At 45.6% G+C, this 27371-nt stretch overlaps 1 protein-coding gene across 8 annotated transcripts in view; it reads right to left on the reverse strand.

Moving 5' to 3' along the window:
- CUX1 (cut like homeobox 1) overlaps positions 1–17454 on the reverse strand; it is a 264573-nt gene extending 247119 nt beyond the window's left edge. For 7 of the 8 annotated variants that reach the window (XR_001331653.2, XM_005525853.3, XM_088066159.1 and 4 more), the window contains exon 1: positions 17321–17454. Coding sequence is in view for 7 of the 8 variants with exons in the window: in XM_005525853.3 (XP_005525910.1) it covers positions 17321–17383 (63 nt within the window). In the remaining variant the exon portion in view is untranslated. Of the gene's footprint in view, positions 1–15922; positions 16108–17320 lie in introns of those variants that run through there. The other variant, XM_014254946.2, reaches the window with a different exon arrangement.
- Positions 17455–27371: the final 9917 nt, after the last annotated feature.

The following is a 27371-nucleotide window of genomic DNA, read 5'->3' on the forward strand; positions in this document are numbered from 1 at the left end:
CACAACAGCACCGAGCACCTGCACAAGGTGTCACCAAGTCCCCACACCAGGGGTATCCACTGCATGACTTCACAGCCTTATTCAAGGACACCAAAACCCCACAGGAGTCAGGTGAGAGGCAAAGTGAACCCTAAACTGAACATTCAGCAGCATCTTCTGAGGCACTTCCTCGGAAAATCACCTGCTCCAGTGTGGGATAAGGCTTGGCTTCCTTCATTTGAGAGACACCAGCAGCACCAAGTGACCCACACATTCACTTCATCTTCTCCAGCCCCAAACTCCACCATTCTGCAGCACCCCACCTGTCCCAAGAAGTTTCATCGATGCTTTGAAGTCTAGCCTAAATTTCAAAGGCAAAAATGCCAAAATATCCTTGAGGATAAAGTTGCTGATGTAAAGAACACTGGCTAACCCAAATAATTTTATTTTCATATTTTAAAAGAGCTCAAAAATAACTATTCACCACCTTTTCCTCTGCTTGAGATTTTGAGAACAACCCGCCTACCAAAGAGTGTAATTCACTTAGCGCTAAGAATTTTGCATGGGTGGAACTCTTTAGCTAAAAGTGATGATAAATAACACCTCCTCAATCCTGCAATCTCCAGAAACAGTTTACAAGAACTAATACATTAGGTTGATTTGCAATGTTAAACTAGAATTTCCCAACCCTCTGATGTCCACCTGAAGGATGCCAGGGGAGACATCAAGATCAAGGGAGCACAACACAAAGTTCAACTGTCTGAGGATCTTCCTTCCTCTCTACCTTTGCTGTTGTGGGAATATCTTAACTCTGTGATGTTCCTGCGTGGAGAATTAGCAGATATAACACATTGCCACATCCTGAAAGCTCATCCATCACCCCTCCAACAGCCTCCCAGGACCCTTGCTCTGCTGGGAAGCACAACACCAGCCTTAAGCTGAAGATACAATCCTCTAATGACAGATATTTTTTTTCACCATTCACACAGCACTTAGGTGTTAAATCAGCAAAATTAAGCAGCATTTTTTCAACCTTGCATACAGTTTATGTACAAATGCTGCTAATTAATAAAAAAACAGTGTACACAGGTTCAAGAACCTGCCTGCATGTTGTTCTTGCCTCTAGACCTGCCATACAAAGGCCCACACACACTTCCATCAATTAAATGGGTCATATATGATTTTTTCTAACTTATGCAAACACTCAATGCAGAGCACCTTCTGAGGAGTCCAGTCTTCTGTTTAACCTTCTGGGGAGTCCAATTAAAGGTATCAAAGAACAGCAGAATAATATCCTTTCCCCAATAAAACATATTTGCACTTTGAACTATGCATATTGTTTAACTCCATTCGGAATCCTATTATGAGAAACTTATTTTATGAGTCTGCCAAAAAGCCTGGTAACCAGAAGCATAATCACAGTAAGCAATAAAGGCTGACATGGAGGATATTTCTAGGCAATTACAGCAGGTGTTTTAAAGGCATAAAGCTGCAGAGTTATAAATCTATTTAGAGCCACAAACACAGAGAAAGTAAAAGGCAACCAGAAGGTTCAAACTGGCACAGCAGACAAATATTGTTCCTGCAGCCTCCACATTCTGCAGGGGAAGAGGAACAAGACCACAGTGAATTCCAGCAAGTCAGAAGAAAACTATATAAAATGCTGAGGTACAACAATCACTGCAAAATGAATGTAGTGACTTCAAAGGAGGATGCAGCATACAGATAGATATATATATATATGAAAGATACAAAGCTCCAAAAAATCTTATCACTTAAGGACTGCTAGGTGGCTTTTAAAATGTTTCTTTTTAATGTCTTCTGTTGCATGAAGTTTGCAAAGAGTCTAATGGAGGGTGTCTGCAAAAAGTAAAGTTGCAGATGTGACAAGTCCTATTCAGACCTCACTAAAACTTGTACATGAGCTGTATCTACAATGCAGAATTGGTGGAGGGAACTCAAGGAGAGCTGACTTGCCAACACAACACGTAACTTTACAGAACTATTGCCGGTTATCAAAGTTGCATAAGCCAAGAGACAACACCAACTATAAATATGACTACCAGCTACTCCACACAACCCCAAGCGTCCTGCCAAGCCCTCCTTCATGTTCTCTCTCACACAGACAAAGGCCTCAAAGCCATGGGACATCTGCCAGGGAAACAAATGAAGTTAAAAAACCAGAAGAACATGAACATGTACTAACCTAAACTTGTGTGTTCTTTCTTCCCAATTCCTCCCCCAACACCTCCCCCTACAAAGACGATGTCTCAGTTTACTGTACTCTTTTCCTTCTCCCAACCAGTCTTAACTCTTGGACCAATGTTTTAAAGTTTCCCTACCTTTGAAAAAATAATGTTCAGTTCTTAAATGTTTTGCCAGATCTGGACCACACCCTGCCCTCTCCCAAAATCTTGGTTGTTTGTCTCCTATTGCACATAATCAATTATAGTCCTTTCAGGTTTGTATTTTGCATGGTGGGAGCTGATCCAGAAAGGAGATTGAGCTTGTGTGAGCTTGTGTGTTTACACAAACACACACACACGTACACACACCTTGACAGACACCTTCTGTCTCTACAGAACTTTTGGGGATTTTCCTGAAACGGAGTTTTGCACTTGTAAGCAGATAAGCACTCGATAGCAAAAAAAGTAGCTGAAAATTTGATTCTTACCAGGTCATGCAAATCACTTAAAATACAAAAGGAAAGAGCAGAACCCCCATCATGCTATCACCACAAGAACCGGGAATCAATCATAAGCAATAACTACAGAAAAATGCACAGAGACACCCAACAGACCTCTCCAGTTCCGCTGTGCATTTCACTCTCCCCGTTCTTCTTCCCGGATTCAGTGTCAGACACCAACTCCGATGTTTGACAAAAAAGGGATACGGCAGATTGCCCACCAGCCGCAGCGTGTGCTGCCAAGTGAGAAATACAAGCTTCGAAACAGGCTCGAGATTCCAGCCAGGACAGCAAGGCTCGGAGCATCACACCAGTGACATAACTGAGCGTGGTGGGGAGAGGCTGGAGGGGACGTGGGAAGTTATTGCATGAAATAACTCTGCAGTGCATGCAAAGGAGCTGTTTTCAGTACCCAGCAAGACAACTTCACCATTTAGGATTGCCAAGAAATAACTGCAGCTTTCTACTTTCTGATTTTGCTTTTTTAGCTAAGTTGAACAGCTAAATCCCTTTTACTACTCAAATGTGAATTTTCCAGCATAACTTTCCTGTGGATGTTCTGTACTTAAATTTTCTTTATTAGCTACAGTAAAGTGACAATCAGCTTTCAGAGCACTTAGCAGAACAAGGATCACCCTGGGTCTAGTTCACAACTTTGGGCTCCAACAACATTGGAAAAGAAAGTTTACATCCTAGAAAAGACAAGAATCATCTTGTTAATTTGTTTGGTACAACAGTGTGAACAGCACATGTAGACAAATACTCAATTTGTCTTCAGACAGTTTTTAGAAGACAGACATTTTATCAGCGGATCTGTTAACACTTTCCTTCAGAAAATATGTTTCGCCTGCCAGCAAACAAACAACAAAATAATGTGTCATATCTGTAAAACGAGGGAGAGAAATAATCAAGATTAGCTTCAAAGTGTTGCAATAAAACAACAATAATCAAAGGCTGGAACATGGAACTCTTGTTCTCTGTTCTGTGCTCCCAATCTCACGTTTGCTCTTTTCCTCTGCAGCACCTGCAGACACGGTGCCATTACACGGTGATTCTCTCCAGTTCTGCTATTTAATAATAACCAAGGGGATGTGATGCTCATGAACCCAGTGTTCCGTGGGGTGGAAGCCACTGCTGGAAACCTCACACAGGCTGTGCTACACCCAGATGATCCCAAAAGGCAAATCAGCCCCATGCTGGGAAAGGCACCTGGAGATGGCTCTGCTTGTTCCAGCCCTTCTCAAGTCAAGCACCACTGCAACTGACTTACCCACTGACTTAAACTACAGGAAAAAAACTGAAAATTATGTTACCTTTCTGTTTAACGTGATAGAATAACTGCTAAGTAAGTTCTCTATTTTGAATTCAGGGGTACAGAAGAAACTTTAACCACCAAACACTTCATGGAAGCACTTTTGAGTGAGGCCTGCAAAATCCTTAAAACGTTTTTAGTAAGCTCTATAAATTGTAGTTCTAATTAAGGATTAAATTTGGAGACTAAACACCTCTTTATTTGAGGGCAGGGAGGCTTAAATCTTTTTGTATTAATGCTGAGCTATATCATCTGATATTTTTGCTATGACCAACCTATAAAACCTGTCAGCTTCACTCAGTTTACACAGGGCTTTAATTATGTTTAACTAGAATCTGAATGATCTAATTACTTAACATCTTACAGCACAAACTACTGAGGACATCTGGTTAAGCAACTGGCAAAGGAGTCAGGGAAATAAAACCACTGTTGTGTACCCTGCTCAGGACCCCTGCAAACAGCTCTCCCTCCAGTTTCCTTCTTCCATCCCACCTGAAATTTCTGCTGCCTGAAAACAGCGCTGTGAGAACAAATTATCCACCAGCTCAAAGAAAACAGCCAGGTGAAGAAAAACACTTAGTGCCATGAGCAGGATGATGGGACTTTGAAGACATTTTTCATTTTGCTTTGTTCATCATCGTGTGAAAATCCAGATCATGTCTTGGCCCTTCTGGGGCTCCTTCTCCCACCACTCTCCAGGAATTGAGGCATGGAGGATCACCCCGAGCACAAGAACACTAAAACTGGTGTCAGCTCACCTACATCAGTGCAGGCAGGAAGCTCTCACACCTGCAAGCCTTGAAGATGTCAAAGTTTTTAACCTTTAAGGGAGCAGATCTTAGTAAAGCCAGGGAAAACTCCACTGGGGGAATTATGAAGTCACACAGAGAGCCCTGAGGTTAAACTGGGAATAAGCAGCAATATGAGCTGAGGATCCTTTTGGCCACGAACGCTTAAATGGTTTCCATAATGTCAGCCGTGGTCAGAGTCTCTCCCCTGGCCTGGCTCCCTGCCAGGGTGATATCACACTTCATACCTGAGGACTGTTCAAAGAAAAGGGTGCCCTAAACACAGGAAGCTGCTGTCGTGACCCATATTGAGCAGACAAGCTCCCACTTTCATCTCTTCACCTTGAAACCGCAGCGCGCTCACCCAACACATTAACCTGATGTGGTCAAAGAAGAAATAAAACCTGAAAGTTCTGGTTAAAAACCCAGTTAAAGCTGCCATTTTCTGTCTTTACTTTCCCTTAACGAACAGATGGAAACCAGCAATAACCATCTGGGTAAAGCAGCAATAGCTGTAAAACACAATAATTCCACAAAAATACACTAACAAGGTCAGTTAAGTGTTTCTCTAATTGTCTCTTGCCCGTGACCTTTTTCAAAGATCTCAAGATGAAAAACCAAAACCAAAACAACTTATGAAAGATCCTTTGGCATCTCTGACAGCGTCACAATTTGATTCTGTATCCAGTTGGGGAACAACATTTTGCCTTCCCAGATTTCCCCCTGCTTCCCCCCCGACCTCCCAGGAAGAACATCCAGCTTTCCATGCTCCACGACAAAATTGATTATCCCTGAAAGAGCAGTAAAACTAAACCATTCGTGTACGTGCAATGCAGCAAATGTTTTGGAATCCTTCAAGATCAAAGCCACTCTATTAATAAACCTATATTTTTATATTCCTTGCAGCTGAAAAAATCCAATTAAAACACTACAGTGACCTTTTACCAGAGAACGACTGTCATAGTAAGGACAGGATCAGAAGACACCCGAAGCAGGGTTCCAGCAAAAATGGGATAGACAGGGAAAGAGACTCTTGCAGTTGTTTTACTTCCGTCACTGGAGTGGTAAAGGGTGGCCTAATTCAATAGGAAGATCTGAGAAGCTTTTATTAGGTCTCCCAAGTAGTGTAACTGACAGTTAAACAAACAAAGTGTCAGGCCTTAAGTCAGCATTTAGAAAGTAAATTTATAATGAAGAGCTGACAATCAAGACACCGTACAAAGGGGCTGCTGCCAACCAACAGCTTTTAAAAAATAAAAAAAAAATAGGCAACTAGATATGGAGTGAATATTTCTTACCACTGAAATTAACTTCACAACCGGTTGGTAAAATGATTACAGCAAATAAATAGGGCACAAAACACTGTGAAGAGTGACTGCAGTGTGCCATGGCATCCCTGGAAGCAAGGCAAGAGCACTGGATCCCAGCCCAGCAGCAGGGGCTGTGCTGTCCCACACCAGGCATTCCCACAGCTCCCATCTCATCCACCTCATGCACAAAACCAAAAAATGAAAACTAACACACAGAGCCATCATCTCCTGGTATCAGGACCTTTCACATTGGCAGAAGAAAGCCTCTAACCCCAATTCCTGCCATCACCTTTCACCAGCAAGGATCCTGCCAGGTATCGGGAGTGCAAAGGCAGGACCTGGAGACACAACAACCTTTGGCACAGGGCAGCAGCCAAGCAGGGAAAGCACCTTTCCAACCCCAGCACGCTGCTGGATAGCCAAGCAGAGAGTGCTGCAGCCCCAAAGTAACTTCTTAGCTCTTTCAGTGAAGTTAATTTTTAAGAAGATGGCATGTACACAGCTCTGGGGCACAGTGACCACTTTCTAAGATCCTGAAATCAATCTGAACTACTAAATTCTTCTTCTAATCCCAGTTAAAGTAGGTTTTCACAGTTCCAATTTTAGACTTCAAGTTCTATTTACAGGGCAGAAAATCCCAGATAGTGACACTAATCAAGTTTTACTTAGCTTGGCATATTAAAGAACTAACTATTCTCAGGATATGCCAGAACATCTCAGATGCTAACAGATTTTAATTTATCATCTAAACCAAGCTGATCACAGCACAGTATGTGTGATGTTTTAATCATTTGTGCTGTATTTAACACATCACTCCAAGAAAAAAATCCCACACAGTTCTGGTCTCACTAGCTGATGGCCTGGAGCACAGCAAAGGCCTCACAAAGAGAAAAAATGTGTATCACAAGTTGTACGGAAGAACTCAGCTTTTACAATAAAACTTTCCAGCTGTGGGACCGACCAAAACTCTTCCTGCACTTAAAAGAAAACGTGAAACCACCTCCTCCTCATGAGCATGGAAACAGCAAACCACATTTTGGACATAAAATTGAGCATGGCTTAGTAAGACAGTTTAATTTGATTCAAATCCTGGCCTAAACTACGGAATTAATCCTCAGTTCTGCAGGGGTGAAGGACTGTCAGTAACACTGATGGCACCCAGAGTCTCACAGGATCAAGAAAGTACAAAAATAAAATCCTTACAAAGCACAGAATAAATTCTTATAGAACAATTCTTCTCTCCTCACTATCTGCTTCATCCTGGGAAGCAAGAGCACAGCACCCCCGAGCTCACCCCTACACAGCCACAAGTATCCACTCACTTTTGGAAGGGATGAAATAGAGATATTCTGAGTTTCAAGTGGTAATTAGGAGCATAAAATACATTTGCCTAAGAAAACAGACAAATGTGTTATGAACAGAGGCAGAGAGATGAGCTGAGGACACAGTATTAGCGAGCTGCCCTTTTCCAGCATCCTAAGAATTTCAAAAGCAACACTCCATGCCAAAGAAAATGTGCAGAAACCTATAAGCAAAAGAAAACTAGAGCTCCTGAAAGAGGCAGGCAGAGCTGGAAGAAGGGGAGGGAGGAGAAACCAGTGCACTCAACTGTATTTCTTAAATCCATGAAACACTTGCACTCACCTAAAAGAAACTAAGGTTACAATTGTGTAAACAACTCAGCACAGAAGTCTCTCCACAGAAAATCAATTGCAAGACTACTGGCTCCTTGTTTTTAAATGTTTAATATTATCCCATCTCCACAATTAATATTAGAAAAGCAACTATGCTCATACCAGACATACCAAACCAAAACTGAGTTCTATCAATATTAACACACACAGATCTGCAACAGAGAAACAGATATGTAGTTCACTGACAAAATTAGCATTCTCCTGTTTCAGATCCTAGACAAAGGGTACATTTTATCTATGGATGAAAATGAAGCAAACATCTTTAAGTGACAACATGATACAAATTTACTTTGACGAGAACGTGCAATAAAACATGTAAACACCCAATAAAAATAAAATGAAAAATAATTACAGACAAGACACAAGTATAAATTTTATTGAGCTACAGTGACAACATTTGTGTGTCACATCAACAAAATAACAAGAAAATGAATGGAGCTGATTAGAAACATGAGATAAAGGCAAAGATGAGAGGCTGCTGGACTAGGACGGAGAGATTCATCTCTGGTCACAACTTAACCCTGGGCTGGGCTAGAAAGGGCAGCTCCTTCAGCCAAGCTCAGCCAGAAACTCTGACTACACACATGCTAAAAATTCAGCACGTGCAGCAATGCTCACTGGGAGCTGTGCTAAACAGGGATAAAGTTTATCCACCTTTGCCAAGCTCAGGGAGCCGGGAGCACGGCCCCAGCACAGAGCAGGGCACGAGCAGGAGATGGATATTCCTGATGGCACAGGCAGCACGCGAAGCAAACCTCCAACCCCAGCAACAGCCCAAGCAGGCTGCTGATACACTACAAAGCCTGGGTAATTTGGATAAAAGAGAAAAGTTGATGTAAGAAAAAGTTTCAAGCTACCCCATGCTGTGTCTTTGGTGAATAATGAATTTCAGCCTTCAGGTCCAGCACTTCACATAAGAACTGCTCTGCACATCTCCTCTCTTTGGCCACCCAGGGGACTCAAAGGCTCCCACTTAATGTTCTCAAAACCACCAGAGCATGACTTGGGATGGAAGATCCTCCTTGTCCCCAGCAAGTGTTCCCTGTCCTGCTGGAACAGGCAGCTGTTTTGAACCTTGGGCTGAAGCTTGAAAGGATGCACCCACAAACTGCCAAATTTTTTTATTCAACATTCATATTGCTGGCTGCCTATAATGTAAATTCTAAACAGCCTTCAATATACAGAGAAATCTGAAGGGGAACTTGATAAATTGTATATTACCCCAAACAACAGGGAGGTAATGTTTTAAAGTAAGAGTGTGTCTATGTATGAGTAACTCTAGATTATAACTTTTTAACCACTGGCAAGAAACATATTTTCTAGTGATTTAGTACCAATCATTCTCAATATTCTTTTAGGACAACCAACAACTCAGGTTTTTTTCACATTCATTTCTGTAGAAATTGTTTTCAGTAGCAGTCTGAAAAGCACCTACAGATCAGAACATTCTCTGACTGAGCCATTTAAAATATTGAGAAGAGAGGTGCAGAAAATGTAACCACTGAGTCTTGTTTATCCACAAGACAGAGTTAAATAGCAGCAAAACCCAACAGTAACTGCTAACTCACAATCTTGTATCTCAAAGAGGGGCTGGGAGCACTATCAGCGTTTCCCAGATGCAGAAGCAAACCAGTGGAGGGAAGGGATGTGTTCAGGGGCTGGAGCCAGGAACGGGGATGGGGCAGCTCCTGACAGTGAGATTGCAACTCCCAACTCATCTGAGAGTCACTGCCACCTCCTGACTGTGCTCACGCTGAATCTGAAGCAGTTCAAGGCTCTGATCAGCACCACTGCCCAAAGTCAGGGCTCACATAGAGACATTTTTGATGGGCTGATATATACCAGCTTCAGCTCACCCCTGGCAAGAGAAATCATCTTCTCTTTTTTTCTGTTTTCTTTAATTTATTGGTTCAGCAACACCATGAAACCACAAACAGCTAGCAGAGATACCAGCAAGAGCAGAAGGAGAAAGACTTAACCCATCAAACTTCCACCACATCTCATCATCTGCAACACTCCTTTTTGGCTTTGCAGTTTCGTTTCTACAGGAATAAGCCAAGGCATTTCCACTCAAAACATACAAGCTTTTGCCATCTAAGATATATTCTGAGTCTTCATTTTAAAAAAAACCAAAAGGAAATAAAAAGCCAAAAGCTTTGAAATTCCCTGGGATTTTTTTTGCCCCCTCCTTTACTTTTCAGTAAAAATTATGAGAATGCTTCTCCTATTCATAATACCGAAAATACCAAGCAGGTGGATGGAGAGCTACCAGGAAACATAAACCCTGATTATCACAGGGCAACACTAAAAACCTGCCAGTGCACTCTGAAGTCACACCATCACCTCAGTATCTCATGGACAAATTTTCTGAGGGTTTTCCCACAAGGACAGCCTGGAGACAAACTCCAGGTGATCCTTTCATAAGGTGAGCAAGTGCAGGTGAGGTGGATTTGCTGGCAACACAAATGCCAGGCATTTCTTGGGAGACCCACCACAGTGCCCTGTGCATTGCCCACTATTTCTAGAAAAGCTAAAATAAGCTCTCTTCTCCCAGCTGTACTGCAAGAAGTTTCGTTTCCAAGTCTTAGGTTTATGCTCACTCCTTACCTCCTTCCTTTCTTCACCACTTCCTTCTATCCCCTCCACTCCTTTAAGCAGCGTCACTTCCCCCACTTCACTTGCTTTTATTTTTACTTCCCTCTAACATTGCTGCCCTCAGCTTGTCACACGTGAACCACAGACAGAAGCCAACATTTCTCAGCAAGGAAAGACCTCTGCAATGTGTCAGAGCTGATCCTGCACACACCCTCCCCAAGCCCATGAAAGCAATCCCACAGTGACGTGATAGAGCAGCAGCACTGGACCATCCCACCTCCAGAGCTCGAGGGATGTGATAAAATGTTTGTAGGAATCAGACTATGGTTTGCTCTCACCTGAATACCCACGTGCAGTGCACACCTGGGCTCACCTATATAAAATCACTGGATCCAGCAGGAGGAACGGTCACGTTCCTATGGAATTTGTGCAGCCATTTACCCATATTTTAAGCCTAAATTTTCATATCATTCACAGAAAGCTTGTGCTGGCACTCCAGATGCTGCAGTCTCCAGGCTTGCTCATTCACTAAGGTACATTTCCACACAAAAGAGCAGAACCACAGGATCTGCTCAGCTCTGATGTATGAACTCCTCTGAAAAGCCTCCGAGACAGCCATGGCCTACATCCATACGCACCTCAAAGTGCTCACAACCAGAGACACAAAGATATGGGGGAATTCAAAGCATCTAAACACAGCAGCTTAAAATACTTCTGTGCATCTGCTTTTGAGCCTTTCAAAAATGAGTAATCTTCACCTCTGTTTTCCCAAAGCAGATCACTGGGGTCTGTGAGCCACGGGAGGAGGATAAGCACCACCCCAGCTCCCCAGGAAAGGCAGCACAGCTCCAGCCCACATGGAAACTTCCTTATTACCCCAACTGCCAACAAAGGAATCAAATTATTGCAAGGAAAGGGGGCAAGTAAACTGCCAGGGAGGCAAAAAGCTGCTAGCCATTAGTGTGACAGGCTCCAGCTTCAAACCCCTGCCTGCTGTGACACATGCACAGGAGCTGTCGGGCACTGCCCAGCTTCAGCACCTTCATACCAAAAATTACCTTTATTCAGAGTAAATGTTTAACCCTGCTAAGTCACAGGAGGGGCCAAGTAACAGCACAGTAACAACTGCAGTGTCTTGCTAGAGACAGAACAGAAGCACAACCGGGGTTCAGTAGTGGATCTCCTGTAAATTCCTACTGCCTAATACTTTCCTGGAAATCCAAGTACTGTTGGACAGCAGTGGAGACCTTTGTTACCTCCAACAGCCTACACAAAACTGTGTTTAATCTTTTATAAAAACTTAACATCCAACAATCTGTCTGCATTCCATGTTCTTCACAATCCAACCAGCGCAATAGCCTGCATTTTCTTTATTGTAACTGCCAATAAAGGCAGAAATCACTGATTTGCCTTGTCAAACCAGAGACAACAAAACCAAGCTGAGAACATATGTCACAAAATGAGTAGGATTTATCTTATGTTCACTAATTTAAGGACACTCTTTCTGACTGTGAGGTCCAAGTTTCTCCCATCTTTCCTGGTACATTCAACTCCATGTGTGAGCACTCCAGTACAAGTCTCTTACCAACACTCCTTGTCCTCTGCAAACAATCCCGTTTCAGCTTTCCCCCTCTCATCCTCACACCTTTCTCCCCACTCCCACCACACTGGACCATTGTCACTACATTCCCCATACAGAAAACACTGTATTTTCAAGACCTTCCCACAAAGGATATGGGAAAGAACCAAGCATTTGTGCAAGAAAAATCCTGGATACACAAGATGGGAACTTACCACCTGCTTACAAAGAAAGACCACAAGCCAGTGCACTGCCCGCTTGGTGCCTTAAAAAATACCAATCATCCACATATGAGTCTGTTCTCTACCCAATAAATAAACTGCCTTTATTCTCAGCCTCAGTGTGATCAAACTGAAACTCCAGATTATGCATTTTTCTACATCCACTTTTTGCATTACAAATCAGCTTGCAAATAAAGAATAACTGTTCACTGGAATTTTAGACTGCATGTAATTTCTTCTCTAGCAAATGTTTCACCCATTACTTATATGGTATTGTTAAGACACAGCCAGCCAGTGCAATTTTTTTTCAGAGAACTCCCAACCACTACCATATCCCAAATCCTCCCTACTGCACTTCTCAATACGTCATCCAATTAAGCACAAACTTGGCATCAGAGCAGTGACCAAAGCACGCATTGACTCTGCCACATTTCTGATGGGCATTATTTCATTCCAGCAACAGAACAAGGGATGGAAAAGCTCTCAGAGATTTATTCCCAAGGACCAGGACTCAAGGAATCCTATGAAAGACAAGTTCTTGCGCCAGAAGTACATCAAGGGCCTTTCTTCTGGTATGTCACGTGCGGTTAGTGCCCAGGGACATCACCCTGACCACCACAAGCTGCCAAAGCTTTCCTGCTGCAGGGGAGAAGTGATTGCTCTGAGAAGATCTTGGCAGCAGTGCCCTGGCTTTGCCATCCCTCCCCTCTCTGAATTGCATCTTCCTGCAGGAACACTCAGCTGCTTTCACCACACCGCTCCGAGCAGGTGAGGGGAGCAGAAACCTGAGTACAGCAGCTGGAGACTCTTCTCCACATGCACATTCAGCTCCCACTACAAACAGAAAACCACTGGCTACTTTTAGGACAAATAATTCCGCAATGACCTGCACAGATACAAAAAATTAAACATTCAGATCTGATCACTAATTCCACTTCTGATAAAGCATACGAACTTCCTCACAGATCAGCTTGTGCTCTGGTACCATCAGACCAAAAGATGCCAACAACTCCACCTGTTTCTAATTCAGTAAAAGAAGTACTTCAGTATTTAAAAGCTATTCATTACAACTTAGTTTTTCCAGATTTTGTTACAGATTTTATAAGATCAATGGTTTACTTTAAACAATTAAGTCACAGCCTGCACAGAACTAATACTCCATCCTTACTTCAATCATATATGATGCAATACCAGGATGAGATTTTAAAAAACAAAAACATTAGCAAGATTTGCCTTTAGATTTTCACTCTCCAGCTTGATGGTAACGAGTTCTGCCATTCTTCTCCAAAGCAGTAAGAAACTGTACTTTTTACTGAGCCTGTCCTAAAAAGCTACAATGATATTTTGAGAACTTGTGTTTATTGTCAAAATAACTCCAGATAGTTTAAGTTCTCAAAGGGTATTAACTTCTTCCATTTGTCCTCACATCCAACTCAGAGCTGTGGCTCAAGTTAGACTTACTCCTGCTGGTCAGAGAGACCAGCTGCCTCCTCTGGTACTGATATCTACACACATATTCAGAAATATTAAGCAAGCTGTCAAGGAGAGCTGTGTGTTGTGCCCACGGGAACACAACGCTCCCTTTCCTGATCTTCAGCTAAAGGTTGTTTTTAGAGTGAAGGTGATGGTGACACCAAAAACTACAAACAAACCAGGACCACGGAACAGCAGGTTACCTTCACGCTGCTGAACCGATTCCAATCACACAACTGCTTCCAAACGGGACGTGCAGATTTAACTCGAGGGCAGCAGCAGATCTCCAACGATTTCATCTGCATTTACTGCCACAATATTTGCTGTTTGCAAGGGTCTTTTTCTCTGAGCGCTGCGACTCCCTCCCCATCAAACATGGGTCCATCTACCAGCACACAGCAAACTGAGGCAGCAATGCCATGCCAATCCCACAGCTTCTTTAGGAATCATGCCAGCCTTTATTACAGAAAAGGGTTAATGTTCAGCTGTGTGCCTCGCAGGTAGAGTCTCCAGTGAAGAGCCCCGTTTGATACCTGTAGGAAGCTGCCATTTTTGCATCTCATATTCCATTTGTGAACAGACCTTTTTGTTCTTTAATCCAAGTTCTGAATTATTTAATCCTGTCTCCAGCACTTGAAACATCTTTCCCTACAAACAAGGGGTTATTTAGCGAAAGGAAATAAATAATTTAAAAAGTCAGACCCTAAAGTGTTCCTGGCTCTGTTTTTAATTAATATTGAGACAATCTGGAGAAACCTGCTGCTTAATATTACAAGGCAGGTCGAAGCTCATCAACAGTTAAACGTCTCCTTCTAACAGAAGGTGGAAGAGGAAGTTGGGAGCAGCCGGGTACCCGGCGCTCGCTGCCAGCGATCTGGGACTGCCCAGTCCCAGCTCCTCACAACTTTCTCATGCACAGAGAGCTTCAAAGCACTCACACCCTGAGCTACACGAGCTGGAGTTCACAGGGCTCAGGTGGAATTGTGTTAAGCATAAATCCTTCAGGCTTTTGCGCTGGAACAGAGCGTACGCGGAAGTATTTTTATTTTCTACAATTCCACGCTCGAAATACGTCAGTGCGAGTGAAGGACGGGGACGGAGGGAGGCATGGACAGCTCTGTGGGACTGAACTTCATCCCCAGGAATGATAGTTTTTATAGCACATTGCTTCATCTGCAAGTGGGAGTAAATATTACACTACCTCTTCGTGCAGAAAAAAAAAATAATTTGAAACAAATTAACTATTCTGCATAGGGAGGAAGGTGCTCTCTCCCTCCCAGGTCACTCCAGGGCTCTCTGCAGACAGAGTGTATGCAAAGTTAACAAACTCCGTGCTGCTCACAGCCTGCCTGGTGAACCTGCCAACAGGTGAACAGCCTCAATCCGCAGCACGGATAAATAATCACCAGTCCTCAAAAGCAGGTAATGAATATTGTTCAAACAACTCTAAGCTGGCGTTACCAGAATGCTTCAAAGGAGAAGCTACAAGCTGTTCAAGTCAGACTGTCACATTTAGTCTGCAAAAACGAGATTAAGGTTTGTACAGTGATACTCCACAACAGGTTTTACAGTATGCACAGAAATTAAATTATGATAAAAGTGAGCTATTTTTTACTAAAAACAGAATAGAACAATCTATCAAAATGCCATTTGGTTGTGTTCATTACATTTTAGAATTTAATTTACATGATAGATACTTTAGCATAATATGTTTTAATCAATAAGCATTTCTGAAGGCTTTATTTTTATAGGCAATATTTAGACTTGTTCACCGTTAAATGTAACGCCGTGGTAGCGTTTATTTTCCTACACTAAGAAAGTACAGCCACACGTACACAGAGGCAAAAGCAAAAGTCCACAATTAGAGATGTCAGACCTTGTTTAACTATGTCTTAATTTAATCCATTTTATTTTATACAATTCTACATCTGGATCTCATTTTCTGTATTCCTGTAGGTATTCCGGGTCACTATTAAGAACCCTTTCAAGTTAGCAAAGTTCAGCCAAGTCTACCTTAATCCAAAACCTTTAAAAGAAACAATAAAACGCGAAAGGGGGTGGAAGACGACAGAGAAACCTAAAACAAAACGCTACTTTACCCCACCTCCTAATGCACCTGAAAGTCGGAAGGGACCGGCCTCCCAGCACAGATCCCACGCAGCACCTCCCGTTTCGGGGGCTGCTGGGGTGGGAGTTTTAGCATCGCTCCCGCACGCCCGGCCGAGGGGAAGGGAGGGCGGCAGGAGCCGGGTCCCGCTGCCGGCGCCCCGCCAGCATCCCCTCACCTCCAGCGGGAATGCGGCTCTGCCCAGCATCAGCGCACCATCCCTCCGCCTGCCGCAGCCTCCGGCCGGCTCCACCGCCGCCTCCACGGGGGCCAGGGTGGGCAGCCGCCGAGCTTTCGAGCCAATTTATTTAAACGGGAGGCAGCGGCGGGTTTGGAGAGGCAGGGCAGCGCCTTCCTGCGCCAATCAACTGGGAGACACGCGTGTTGCAATCCCATTCACGGCGGGAGCAGCACCGATACAGCGTCTGACAACCCCCCGGCCCGCCCCGGCCTTATCTGTAGCTCGGCAACTCAATTAAACCGTGGGGCCGCAATTCCCCCGGGGACGCTCCCCCGGGGCAGGGGGAGAGAGGCCGGTCTGCGAGGACTTTCCCTCGCAGGAAACGGCACTTCTGGGCTCTCCCGAGCCAGCTCAGTAAAGCATCAATATTCCGCTCATCTGTCAGATCCTGGACAGCAGGAGAGGCTGGAGAGCCCGTGAATTATGTAACGTGCCCTTCCGCCGCCGCGGGGAGATGCGCCGCGATGCCCCCGCCGGCCGGGACGCCCCCGCGCCCTTCCCCGCGCCCGGCGCCGCCGCTGCCCTCCCGAGCCCCCCTCTCCGCGCACCGGGCGCTCGCCCCTTCCCACCCCGCGGGACTCTCCGCCGCTCGCTCCCTCCCTCCCGGCGGCTCCCCCCGCGTCCCCTCTCCGCGCGGCCCGGCGCGGTGCCCGCGGCGGTGGCAGGGCGGCGGCCGGAGCCCCGCGCCCGGCGGAGCGGAGCGGAGCAGAGCGGAGCGAGGGCCGGCACCCCGCGGCGGCGGCGGGGAGCGCCCGCCCGCCCGGCCGGCACCACAGCGCCCCCAGCCCCCGCCGCTCCGCGCCTGCACCGCCAGCCCGCCCGGCGCCCCCACACAAAGTCCCAGCACTCGGTAAACTTTCCCCGGCTCCCGGCGGAGGAAAAGCGGCGGGGACGCGGCGGCGGGAAGGGGGCAGGCGGCGGGGAGGGAGAGGGAGGAGGCGGGCGGGGGATGAGCGGCGGCCGCCGGGAGTCCCGCCGCGCCCGGCGCCCCGCACGGCCCCGCCGCCCGGGGGGGGCGCGGAGCGGGGAAAGAGCAGCCCGGGACGGAGCGGGCGAAGCGGCGGCAGCCCCGGCAGCGGCGGCTCCGGCGCCATCTTGGGCTGATCGATGAATTGAACAAAGAGGATCAATTTCCGATGGGGCCGGTGATCGATGGCGGGGGGGGCGGAGGGAGCGGAGCGCCGCGGCCGGGCGGAGCGGGGGGTTCCCTTTAGGCGGCGCGGGCCGGCAGCGGGAGGAGGAGGGGGAGGCCGGGCCCGAGGGAGGGCGGGGAAGGGAGGGAGGGGGGGGTCCGGCGGCGCGGCCCGGCCGGTGCGGCGAGCGGGGGAGCCTGACCTGCAGCTGCTGTAAATCAAAGCGCTTCCAATATTGAAACATCGATCCCACATTGGCCGCCATCTTGAGACATATTGAGACAGAGTGAGCGGCTGATAGAGAGAGAGGGGCTGGAGTTCAGGAGCCGGGAGGGAGGGGGAGGGAGGGAGGGAGGGAGAGAGGGAGGGAGGCGGCGGGAGGGGGGAGGAGGGGCGGGGGGGCAAGGGGGAGGGAGGCGGGCAGGGAGCGCCCAAATCCCGGCCTGGAGCCCGCCCGGAACACGGACTCAGCCCGCGCGCTCCCGGGGGGGAAGGGGGGGGGAAGGGGCGCCGCGGCCGCGCGCTCGCGGCGACCCCGCGGCCCCGGCCCGAGGGAGCCGCGCCAGGAGGGGCCGCGGGACGCGCGCGGGGACGCGCGGGCGGAGCGGGGCCGCGCCGGGCGGGGGGATGCGGGGACAACCGCTCCGGGCGGGGGAACGCGGGGACAGCCGTGCGGGGGGATGCGGGGATGCCGCGCCGGGGGGATGCGGGGCGGGAGGGGTGCGGAGCCCCCGCGGGCGCGGTGCGGGTTCGTGGCAGCGCATCGGCCGGCAAATGGTGCCCGGAGCGGCGGCGGCGGCGGCGGCGGGGAGGGGGGGGGAGCCCGCTCGGGGAGCCGCGGGGCAAAAATTAGCCAAGTGCGGAGAGTTTAGGGGAAACAACAATGAAAAAGTGCATCGAGGGCAGCCGGTTCCCGGTGTCCGGGGCGGTCCGGGAGCGCCTGGAACGGGATTTCTTCAGCGCGGACAGGAGCGCCCTGCCAGGGCCGGTGCCGCCGGCCGCTGCCGAGGGGAGACGGATCACACGGAGGCTGGAAAATCAGATCCCAGCCCCGCGCAGGATATCCATAGAAACGGAGATTAAAAGGATGAAATAACTTATTTTGTTCTAAACAATAATGTTGCTATAAATACGAACATTTTCCTTGTTCCCTTCCTGAAAAGCGCAGAACATTTTAGCAGGCTCATCTCCTAACATAATAAATCGGTGTACACACACAGCCTGCAGATACCTTGCCCCCCTCGAAAGCATTCCGTTTTTGGTGGGAAGTGGGCAAACCCAGGCTCTGTACCTGTCCCCTCTGGAATCAATAAACTGCACGGTATTTTTCCAAATACAGCTACTTTCGCTGTTTTGCACTTCATCTGTAAAAGGAAAATATCTCTTCCCCCCCCAAGTGAGCGATTGTAGATTTTTTCTCAAATTGTATTTGATCACCGAGTGAATTTAGTGCTCGCTCAAGTCCGTGGGCTGACTGCTTGGAAATGGCTCTGCCTGTCTTTGGAGAAGTTACGGCAGAGACAGAGGCAGAGCAATTGCCACAGATTATTTCCCAATCTGCTGCCGGCCTCCTTTGGAAGAGCACCATCATTTCAGCCTCCATTTCCACTTTTTGCTGAGGCTGCTGCTTACAAAGATACTAATTGCGATGGCGGGTTTTATGTTAATGGGTTCCACGTAATGATCAGCCCGACGACTACAGACCTTCAGACCGTTGGCTGGCTGCGCTGGGAATAAAACTAATGGCATTTGGTTATGAAAATGTCAGATCTCTACATGGTGATCTAAACTGGGGGCTCAATGAGACCGAAATCCAAGAGCCTCCACGCGACTGCTGTGGGGCTGGACCCAGGGATGCCCTTGGATAAGGGAACTCCTTCTCCCCCCAGCAGTGCTGTGCCTTGGGGGAGGGCAGCTCCTTGCTGGGATGATGCTGGAGAGGATTGGGGTGCCTGGCTGGGGTCCCCCCTACTCCGGGGAGAGGGTGTGGGGTGCTGGGAGCGACAGCCAGGGACGGAGCAGGGATGGAGCTGTGTGAGCCTCCGAATTCTGACTAACGCCGTAACCGGTTTGGTAGCTCTAAAATAGGATTTTAATCCTGGGAAGCATCATTTCACATTCCAGTGATCTAATCAAAATCCTTTCCTCTAATCTCTCCATGGTCCCCCCTTTCTAGATGAAAGAGGCTGGAGTTCCTGTCTTCACCCTTTCTCCGCTGCCTCCCTGTTCTACCAGTCTGTTCTGTGTCCAGGCAACTGCAAAAAGACATTTCAAAGGCTCCTGCCGTGCCATGTAGATGTTTTCTCTTGTTAGTTTGGACTGCAGGTGTGTAAGCCTCAAGGATGAAGTATCACGGTGCTGTTTTAGGTTCGGGGCACACAGTCATGGAACAATAAATCACATAGGAACACTCCGCTTTGAACGCGTGCACACAGAAAAGGGAAAAGAAAAAACCATCTGACCTGAATCATTTTCTGGAAACACATCTGGTTAAAATCCAAAGTTTTAAATTGAGTAATATTTTAAAATACATTTGGTAGGTATTAAGTTACAGTGTTATAGCTGGTAATATTTATGATACTAATGTGTTAAGCGGAGGTTTATATCTGTCAAGAAATATGAATGATTGTCATATGGGGTAACAAATGAATCCTGATATAAATAACATTTTATGATATTTTTAACATTATTGTAGTCTTTTTTTTTTCCACAGAAGTTACATTATTGCCAATTTGAAATAAAAGCTCTGTGGCTACATACCAAAGCTTTTAGCTATGTAATTTTGAATAAGTATGAAGCAGCACGGCTGATTTGGGGAATTACTGCGAAACCTTAACTCTGCCGGAAGACAAACGCTGAGCACCTATAATTCCTGTTGTCTTCCATGCAGGATCAAGTCCCTCGTTTGCCATTTTGTGTGGCAGCAAGCCCAAGGAAATCTTGCTTGACAGCTCTTTTTTCTCAAAGTGCTGCATTTCTTCGGGCTGGATTCTGTAAAGATCCTGCAGGCTACAGAGCTCCTTGGAGCAAGTGATAATGTACTTTGTGTTCCTGCTGAAATGTACCTGTGTACGATGGGAGAGGGAGCTTGGAAAACTGGGTGCACCCTGGCAAGAAGATGGTTGGAATAAAGTTTTCTTGTGTTATAATGTTTTGAGGAATCATTCTCATCTGTTTGTTTGAGGAAGGTTTTTCTAAAGTTAGATTTGATCTGTGTAAATGCTAACTTCTTTCAACAGGCACTAATAGAGTACTGGAAAAGGAAGCACACTGAATTTGAAGTTTAAATCTCAAATGATAGCAGCGACCAGCAATACATCCAAAATATTTGTAAGTATGTTGTACAGATTTCTTTTTAGGAATTGGGTGAAAATCACATTAAAATCTGTTACCTACTAATGTCCTAAGATCTCACTGATACAGCTCTTTAATGAACATATTTACACTTTGGGCCATCACAGAAAATTGTCCTTGTTATTCTTCATGTCATCATCTGGAATATTGAAGAAAATGGATCTTTATTCCAAAGGTCACAAACTGGTTGGGAGCAGTTCTTTAGCACAGCTGCTCCCTTGGGCATCAGTGTGCATTCATGAGGATATTTTGGACAATGAGTCCAGTACTGATCACTGGACTTGGGCTTCTCTTTGCCTTAATGAACCTGGGTGATTTTCTTGGCCAGGACTGAAAGATGAGGTGCTGCTTCTCCCAGCACTTGTGACTTTTCTGTCTCTTCTCCAAGGATTCTTGTGGTTTATTCCTTCACCTTTTCAAACTGACCCCCAAATTTTTATCAGTTCTCCTAAAAGAGTTCCTCCAGAGCCTTCTCTGTACCCATGTCTGCTCCTTGTCCGGGCCCTTCCCTCCTCACTTCATGGCTCTCATCTTTGCATCTTCTTCAGCTGAGTGTTGTCCCTGGCTGCCTGTGCCCGCTGGAAAGGAGCTCCTCATTCCAAAATCCCAGCCCCCTCCACTGTGGAAATGCCCTCCTGTTCACCTAAAACTGGATTTGAGATATCCTTTTCTGCTCTGTGCCATTGCCCAGCGAGATTCCACAGGGATGGCAGGGAGCAGAGACATCCAAACAGATGATTTATATTCCTGGGAGATTAAGTCCAAATTAAGATCAAAACTCATATATGTCTTCCAAATCACAGATTTTTTTTTTTTTCCCCAATTATTGTGAATGACTCTAATTCTGCTTGATTTATATCTCTGGTAGTAACCAGAGGTTTTGCAGCACATAAATTGCCTGAGGGTTTGGCCAGTGATGTGGACACTGTGACATGCAGAAGCTCAGGAAAGCCCCTGAGCAGAACATGGTTGGAAACAGAGAAAATAGCAGGGAGAAGGATCCCCCATGCCCGCACACTACAACCTGGGTGTCCAGCTGTGGTCACTCAGCTGGATGGACCCTTGTTTTCTCAACCAACATGCCAATTCCCACATTCTTTGGTAAACTGGTAGAGTTTTAGCAGAAATCATGTTGATGGCAGCACACATGATCCAAGCACAAAATCCTGTGATTTCTGTTATCCTGTGAGCACTGCACAGCCACAGATACACTCTGGCAGGTGGAGGAGAAGAAAACAATTCTCACAGAGGGCAGGGAAAACAGCCACAATTAAAAGCAAAGTAAATTTGCGTGGTGTGGTTACTTGCTGGTTAACTCTGAAGACATTTATGAGGATCCAGCATAACCCACAACAGATCTTCCTTGAGGATTTGTGGATTAACCCACACCAACACAAACATGGGATGGCAGTGCAGTGCTGTCTCTCCCATGTGCAGCTATTGAAGACCCCCAAAAGAGCTCCCACAACATTTCTCTCAAATAGCTGCTTTTCTCAACCTATGTTCCATCCAGATGCATGGTTGTGTTTTGGCCAACATCTGGAACAGCAGAAAGAATTAGAGGAGGAAAGGATCTCTTGGGTTATGCCTTCCCTGGAGCTGGAGTGAGTAAATTTGATACTGAATTTCTCTCAGGATCTGGTTCACCCCAGCTTTAATTTGTCAGCACTGTTCTTGCCTTCTCATCCTATATCCCATGCACAGGATGGTACCAGAGCCAGGATTTTGTTGGATAGTTGGCACATTGAGCCCTTCTCTGGCCTCATGCTCCATGCAGCACTCTTCTCTCTGACTTAGGCTGGTCTTGATTTGGGAATTTACCTTTTCTGCCCTCTAAAGGATCAGCAGACAAGTTAGTAGGTTATGTTCCCAGGAAAAATTCCTACTTTTTTTTTTTCACTTGAAAACTTCCATGATTTTTACCCTTTTACTGGTTTCTCTTAGAGGTTTGGGTTTTGCACATCTTGCTATTCCTATCATGAGCCCTCACCCACTTCATGCAGCCACTTCCTCACTTCAAGTTCTTGCTTTTCCCCTCTCCCTCCCTCCTCAGGTACATTTTGGCTGTGCTTTTGCCTCCACTAACTCTATCCCAGCCAGGTATTTCTCCCAATTCTCTGCTGAATCTTCAGCTCCAATATTCCACATATTACTTTAGAATGAGGATCTGAAGCCTGCACTATTAGTTTAAATGCCTTTTTGTGTTCTGAACCTCACCTGGGCTTATTCTGTTTGTCTGAGCCACTCTCCCAGTGGCAGGAGAGCTGGTTTGGTGGCTGTGGCTGGGGACAGGAGCTGTGGCTGGCTGCTGGCACAGGGCTCTTCGTGGCATGAATTAGTCCTTGGATCCTCCCTCAGTTTCTCCATTTTTTACAGCACCAGTGGTCACTGGGAGATCAAAATCTCGTGGTGGCTGTTAGGCACTCCACCTCGGGGGTTGCAGGGCAGGGAAGCAGCGAGGAGAAGGACAAAAAGTACACATAAAGCAGCTCAGAGCTGCTCACTCACCTCCAGTTCCCCTTTCCCTCCCTTCCACAGAAGTGGGTGAGTGCAGAGCTGAGCTGTCTTGGCAAAGGGAAGAGAAGAAAGGTTTTTATTTCACTTTCCAAACACAAACACTTCACGTGGGATGGAAGAAGGGAACACCCCTCTGCTCCTTTCCTCCAGCTGGGCTTTCTGGTCCCATTGTCCCCCCTCAGTGGGTCCCCCACGGGCACCTGCATTGTGATCTGTGGTGTTTTGGGTGTCTGAGGTGCTTTGTCCTCCAATAATGAGGGTGAGGTTTCATTTGGGGAAGCACATCTTTTCTTAGAAATACGAACAGTGTGACTGACTTAGCACAACTGTGATTTTCTGCAAACACAACTGTGTTTGGGGTGGTTGCATGCGAATGCTGGGGAAGGAGAAACAGTAATTCTGAATTAATGCAGAAAGGGAGAAAATAGACACGCTTAGAGGAAGCCCTGAGTTCACTGCAGCTGTCATAGACTGGCAAAACTGATGCTGTGTCCCACAGGAAACATTTCAGTGTGGAGAACCTCCTGTTTGAAGGAAGCCTACCTGCGCCTGTTGTGACACACGAGTGAGCCAAAGTGCTCGGGGTAGCACATCAATCCAGTCTTTCTTTAGTAACATGTATGAAATAAATTGGGTTTTTTTCCCCCCTGGTGTTGCATCATTTCCTATTTGGTGTCCAGATGGTGACAGATTACCAAACAGAGGAAAAAAAAAAAAAAGCGTGTAATATTTTGTATCTAAACATTACCTTCTTCTTTGGAATAAAGAGATCCAGTTTTATTCTAGCCATGATTCTCCACATTTGTGTGCTGGCCCTTGTCTGCATCTGCTTGGCATTATCCTGGATTGGGGCTTTAACCTGCTATGAATCCAAAGAAATTATACGGAATTGATGGGATCACTATGAATTTCCAGGGGTGTAGGCTAGTGCAGACCACATCCTATTAATCTTGTTGTGTTCTTTCTGTAAATAACAAGCTGGATTCAGCCCAACAAGAGTAAAACAAATTGGAAGCATTCATAAAGAGAAGTAAATGGCTTTAAGATGTAAGAATAACGTATTGGTGGGTTGTCTCCAAGAATCCAGATTTAAAGGTACCAAAGCACACACAAAACTTTAGTTTAATGTGTTCTTAAGTGGCTGCTGTGTGGGACTGGCTGCTGAAGCAGGGCCATGGGCTTAAGACCTGCTTTCATGAAGGGATTATATAAAAAAAGCAAAAACTACAAGAAGGAGAAAAATGTTCAAGGGCAGCCAACCTGGAGGAAACAAATATAATTTAGTTGTGTGAAATGTTTATAAATGCAGTTTATGAACATGTATGAAGGAGTAACTTTTTACTTTTCAGACTGCAACTGTCACACAGAAAAGAAACAATTGCTTATTTGTCTTTTTCAAGGATTTTTAGAGAATACTTTGCAGTATTCTCTAGGTATTTTTACCTGCTTTTTCCTGTTTAATAGTTTTTTATTCTGTTATTCTGTTGATTATTTCAGATTAGCTTTTTGTGTGTGCTCTTCTTTATTTGTGATTGATAGGAAAACATTTACATGGTTTATCTGAAAGTGGAAATTGATTTTAAATTCTGTTCAAAGTTTCAGACTTTTACATGCATGGGCTACCAAATTTGATCTATCAGTCTCACTCTTTGGTTCTCTTGCATCATCAGAATAAATGTGAAATGACACAGAATGCCTGGAATTGCAATAATGCAGTGTAACAGAACTGACTATCAAGCTTCATATATAGATTAGATTAATGCATAAATCTAATTTGATATTTTACATTACTGGGCTAATATTTTACAGATGTAATGCCAAATTGTTAAGTAAATGAAAATCACGGAGAGTCCAATTCTGAAAGGATTACTCAGGCAAAAATCCCTGCAGTCAGAGGGAGTATTGCCTGAACGAAGTCTGCAAAATTAGAACTAGAGCCATATTCCCCAAATAGACAAGCAGATTTATCTGTGAGATCTGCCCAGGAGTTGAATTCTTGTAACAATGAAAGATATATAGGGAAAACGAGCAAGTAGGTAACCTGAAATATAAGGAGAGACTGATAAGATCTGAGCAAGCACTTGTGCGGTTGGTGATGTCAACAGGAGCGCAAGTTGTTTTAATAAACTTGTTCATAGTTGTCCTATAGTATGTTTTATATACTGAAGTACATAGATCACGTAAGAGTTTAACAAGAAGAGGATTCATATTAAATTTGCACATAAAATACCTCCATGAAATATGTGAAATGCTTCTCTTTTTTATATGATTCCAATAAAACATCGATCATAAAACTCTGCCCTCCTGCTTCTTCATATCCAGTTTCAGCTGTTGCTTTGTGTTGAGAGTTGGAACTCATGACACTTGGCAGATATGATTGTGGGGCACTTCTAATTGGTGAAGAAAGACCCTGGCTCTGCTTGCTCGCTCGGGGGGTATAAATCAGGAGGAACCCCACCAGGGCTGGTGAAATGTTGCATCTCTGCAAGAAGCTGTTGGGCCAAGTGATATAAATGCTTGCAGCTCCTGTGGAACGTGCAGTCGTGGGGCTGTTTACAGCTGCTCAGGATCTGCCCCACTGGCTCGGATGGAGCAAAGCCAGGGATGATTCCTGCCCTTTACCGTGAGTTTTGCTCGGTGTTTTGCACTGTAAATTCTCCTGACTCTTGCTGCCAAGCTCAGCTCCCTCCTTCACAGTTTCATACTCTGAGTGTGAACTGATACTGGTGGAAATCCAAGGGTAAAAAAGTGGTGAGTATAAAGCACAAATCTGTAGCCTGGATCTGAGAGGAACAGCTTGACCACAGAGGAAGTTATTTGCACAAAAAGTATTCAAACAGATACGCACGGTTTACATGTGTTTAGTAAATCTTGTCTGAAAACTAGAACCAGCTGTACGGTGTGTGGAGGCCCCGATCCCAGCCCCTCCTGAGCACTGTTTTATACATGTGGATGATACATTTCCAGTCACTTTTTCCATCTTTTGATTTGGGAGCTGTTAGGGGCTGAAACACGAGGAGAGTGCTTTCCATCTCGGTCTGCGGTGCTTGTCAGCATCCTCAGGTAGCTGTTCACAGCCCCTGCTCAGGGAAACATTCCCAGCACAACCCCTTCCCTCCTTCCCTCCTCCTCTCCACCTGCAGCCCAGCAGCAGAGGTAAGGCACAAACCCCCTTGGCAGCTCAGGGGCACGAAAGCACGAAAGGAGCTTTTCATGCCAGGCTCACCATTATCCCATGGCATTATCCTTCGTGACGGCAGCAAAATCGATTGAGCCACTCGGGTTCACTCCTAAATGAGAGGCAAACCAGGCCTGAAAGCTACATTTGCATGCCAGATTAAGAAAGTTGTAGATGCAAGCAAGATCTTTTTCCTTTTTTTCCCCTTCTTTGTGTGTGTGTGTGTGTGTGCGTGTGTGTGTGTGTGTGTCTAACTATGCAACAAATTTTGTAGCTGAAATTTACATACTTCTTGATTCATGAAATTATGAGCAGCTGCTATTTTGCTACATTCTTAAATTGAAAAGGCAGCGAAGAAAAGAACAGACACATTAGGCAAACTCCATCTGCCCCTCATGTCTATCACTTCCCTTCACTCTCTCCTTTGCCAAACAGGATACAATGGCATAATCAGATGTCTTGGTTTGCCTGGGAGAGTCCCCAAATTCGTATAGCTGTCGTCTAAGACGGGATTTTTGTTTTTCAGACAACTTCTTGACATGGTCTCTTGTTCCCCCCCTGAAATGTGGATACATATTTACAGAGGAAACAGTAGAGCACAAAAGAGCTACAGGGAGAGAATAATCTTCAGATGGTTTTCAGGCTTTTGGAGGTTCCTGGAAGTCTTCAGACATCATCTTATGGACCTGAGGGTCACTGAGAATTAAGAGTTTTCCTATTTTTTTTTTCTCCCATCTTTTTATTCAAATTACAGCATGGAAAGATTTTGGGGTGAAAGAGTAAAATACAGCATTTATAATTAGAACAAATGGGGTTCACTGCTACCTTTTGCCATGAATCTGAACAAATCCAATCTACAGGTAGCTCCATGCTTGGAGAGAGGAGCTCTCTCTGGAGATGAGAACTTCCAGTCTGAAAGTCTGGCCCTTACTTCACTTTACAGATCACAACACTACATTTCATCATGATGCAAATGTTCTAATTTTCCGTTTTGAATTAGAAGATGGAAGCTGAAAATTTTAGACCTATTTAACACCTGGTTAAACACTTAACAAACTAGTAACAGCTGAGTGCATCCCTGTTAAGTGGAGTTTTTTCCTTTTTGTTGCCCCACTTAAGAAACAGTCATTGTCATTCAGTCTCATTAACATAAATAGGTTCCCTAGGAGATGTCCCATTAAAGTGGCCATCCCTATTAAGCATG

This window comes from Pseudopodoces humilis, chromosome 23, assembly GCF_049639895.1.
Source record: "Pseudopodoces humilis isolate 2021_Gansu_Grassland_sample_001 chromosome 23, ASM4963989v1, whole genome shotgun sequence".
Classification (NCBI taxonomy): domain Eukaryota; kingdom Metazoa; phylum Chordata; class Aves; order Passeriformes; family Paridae; genus Pseudopodoces; species Pseudopodoces humilis.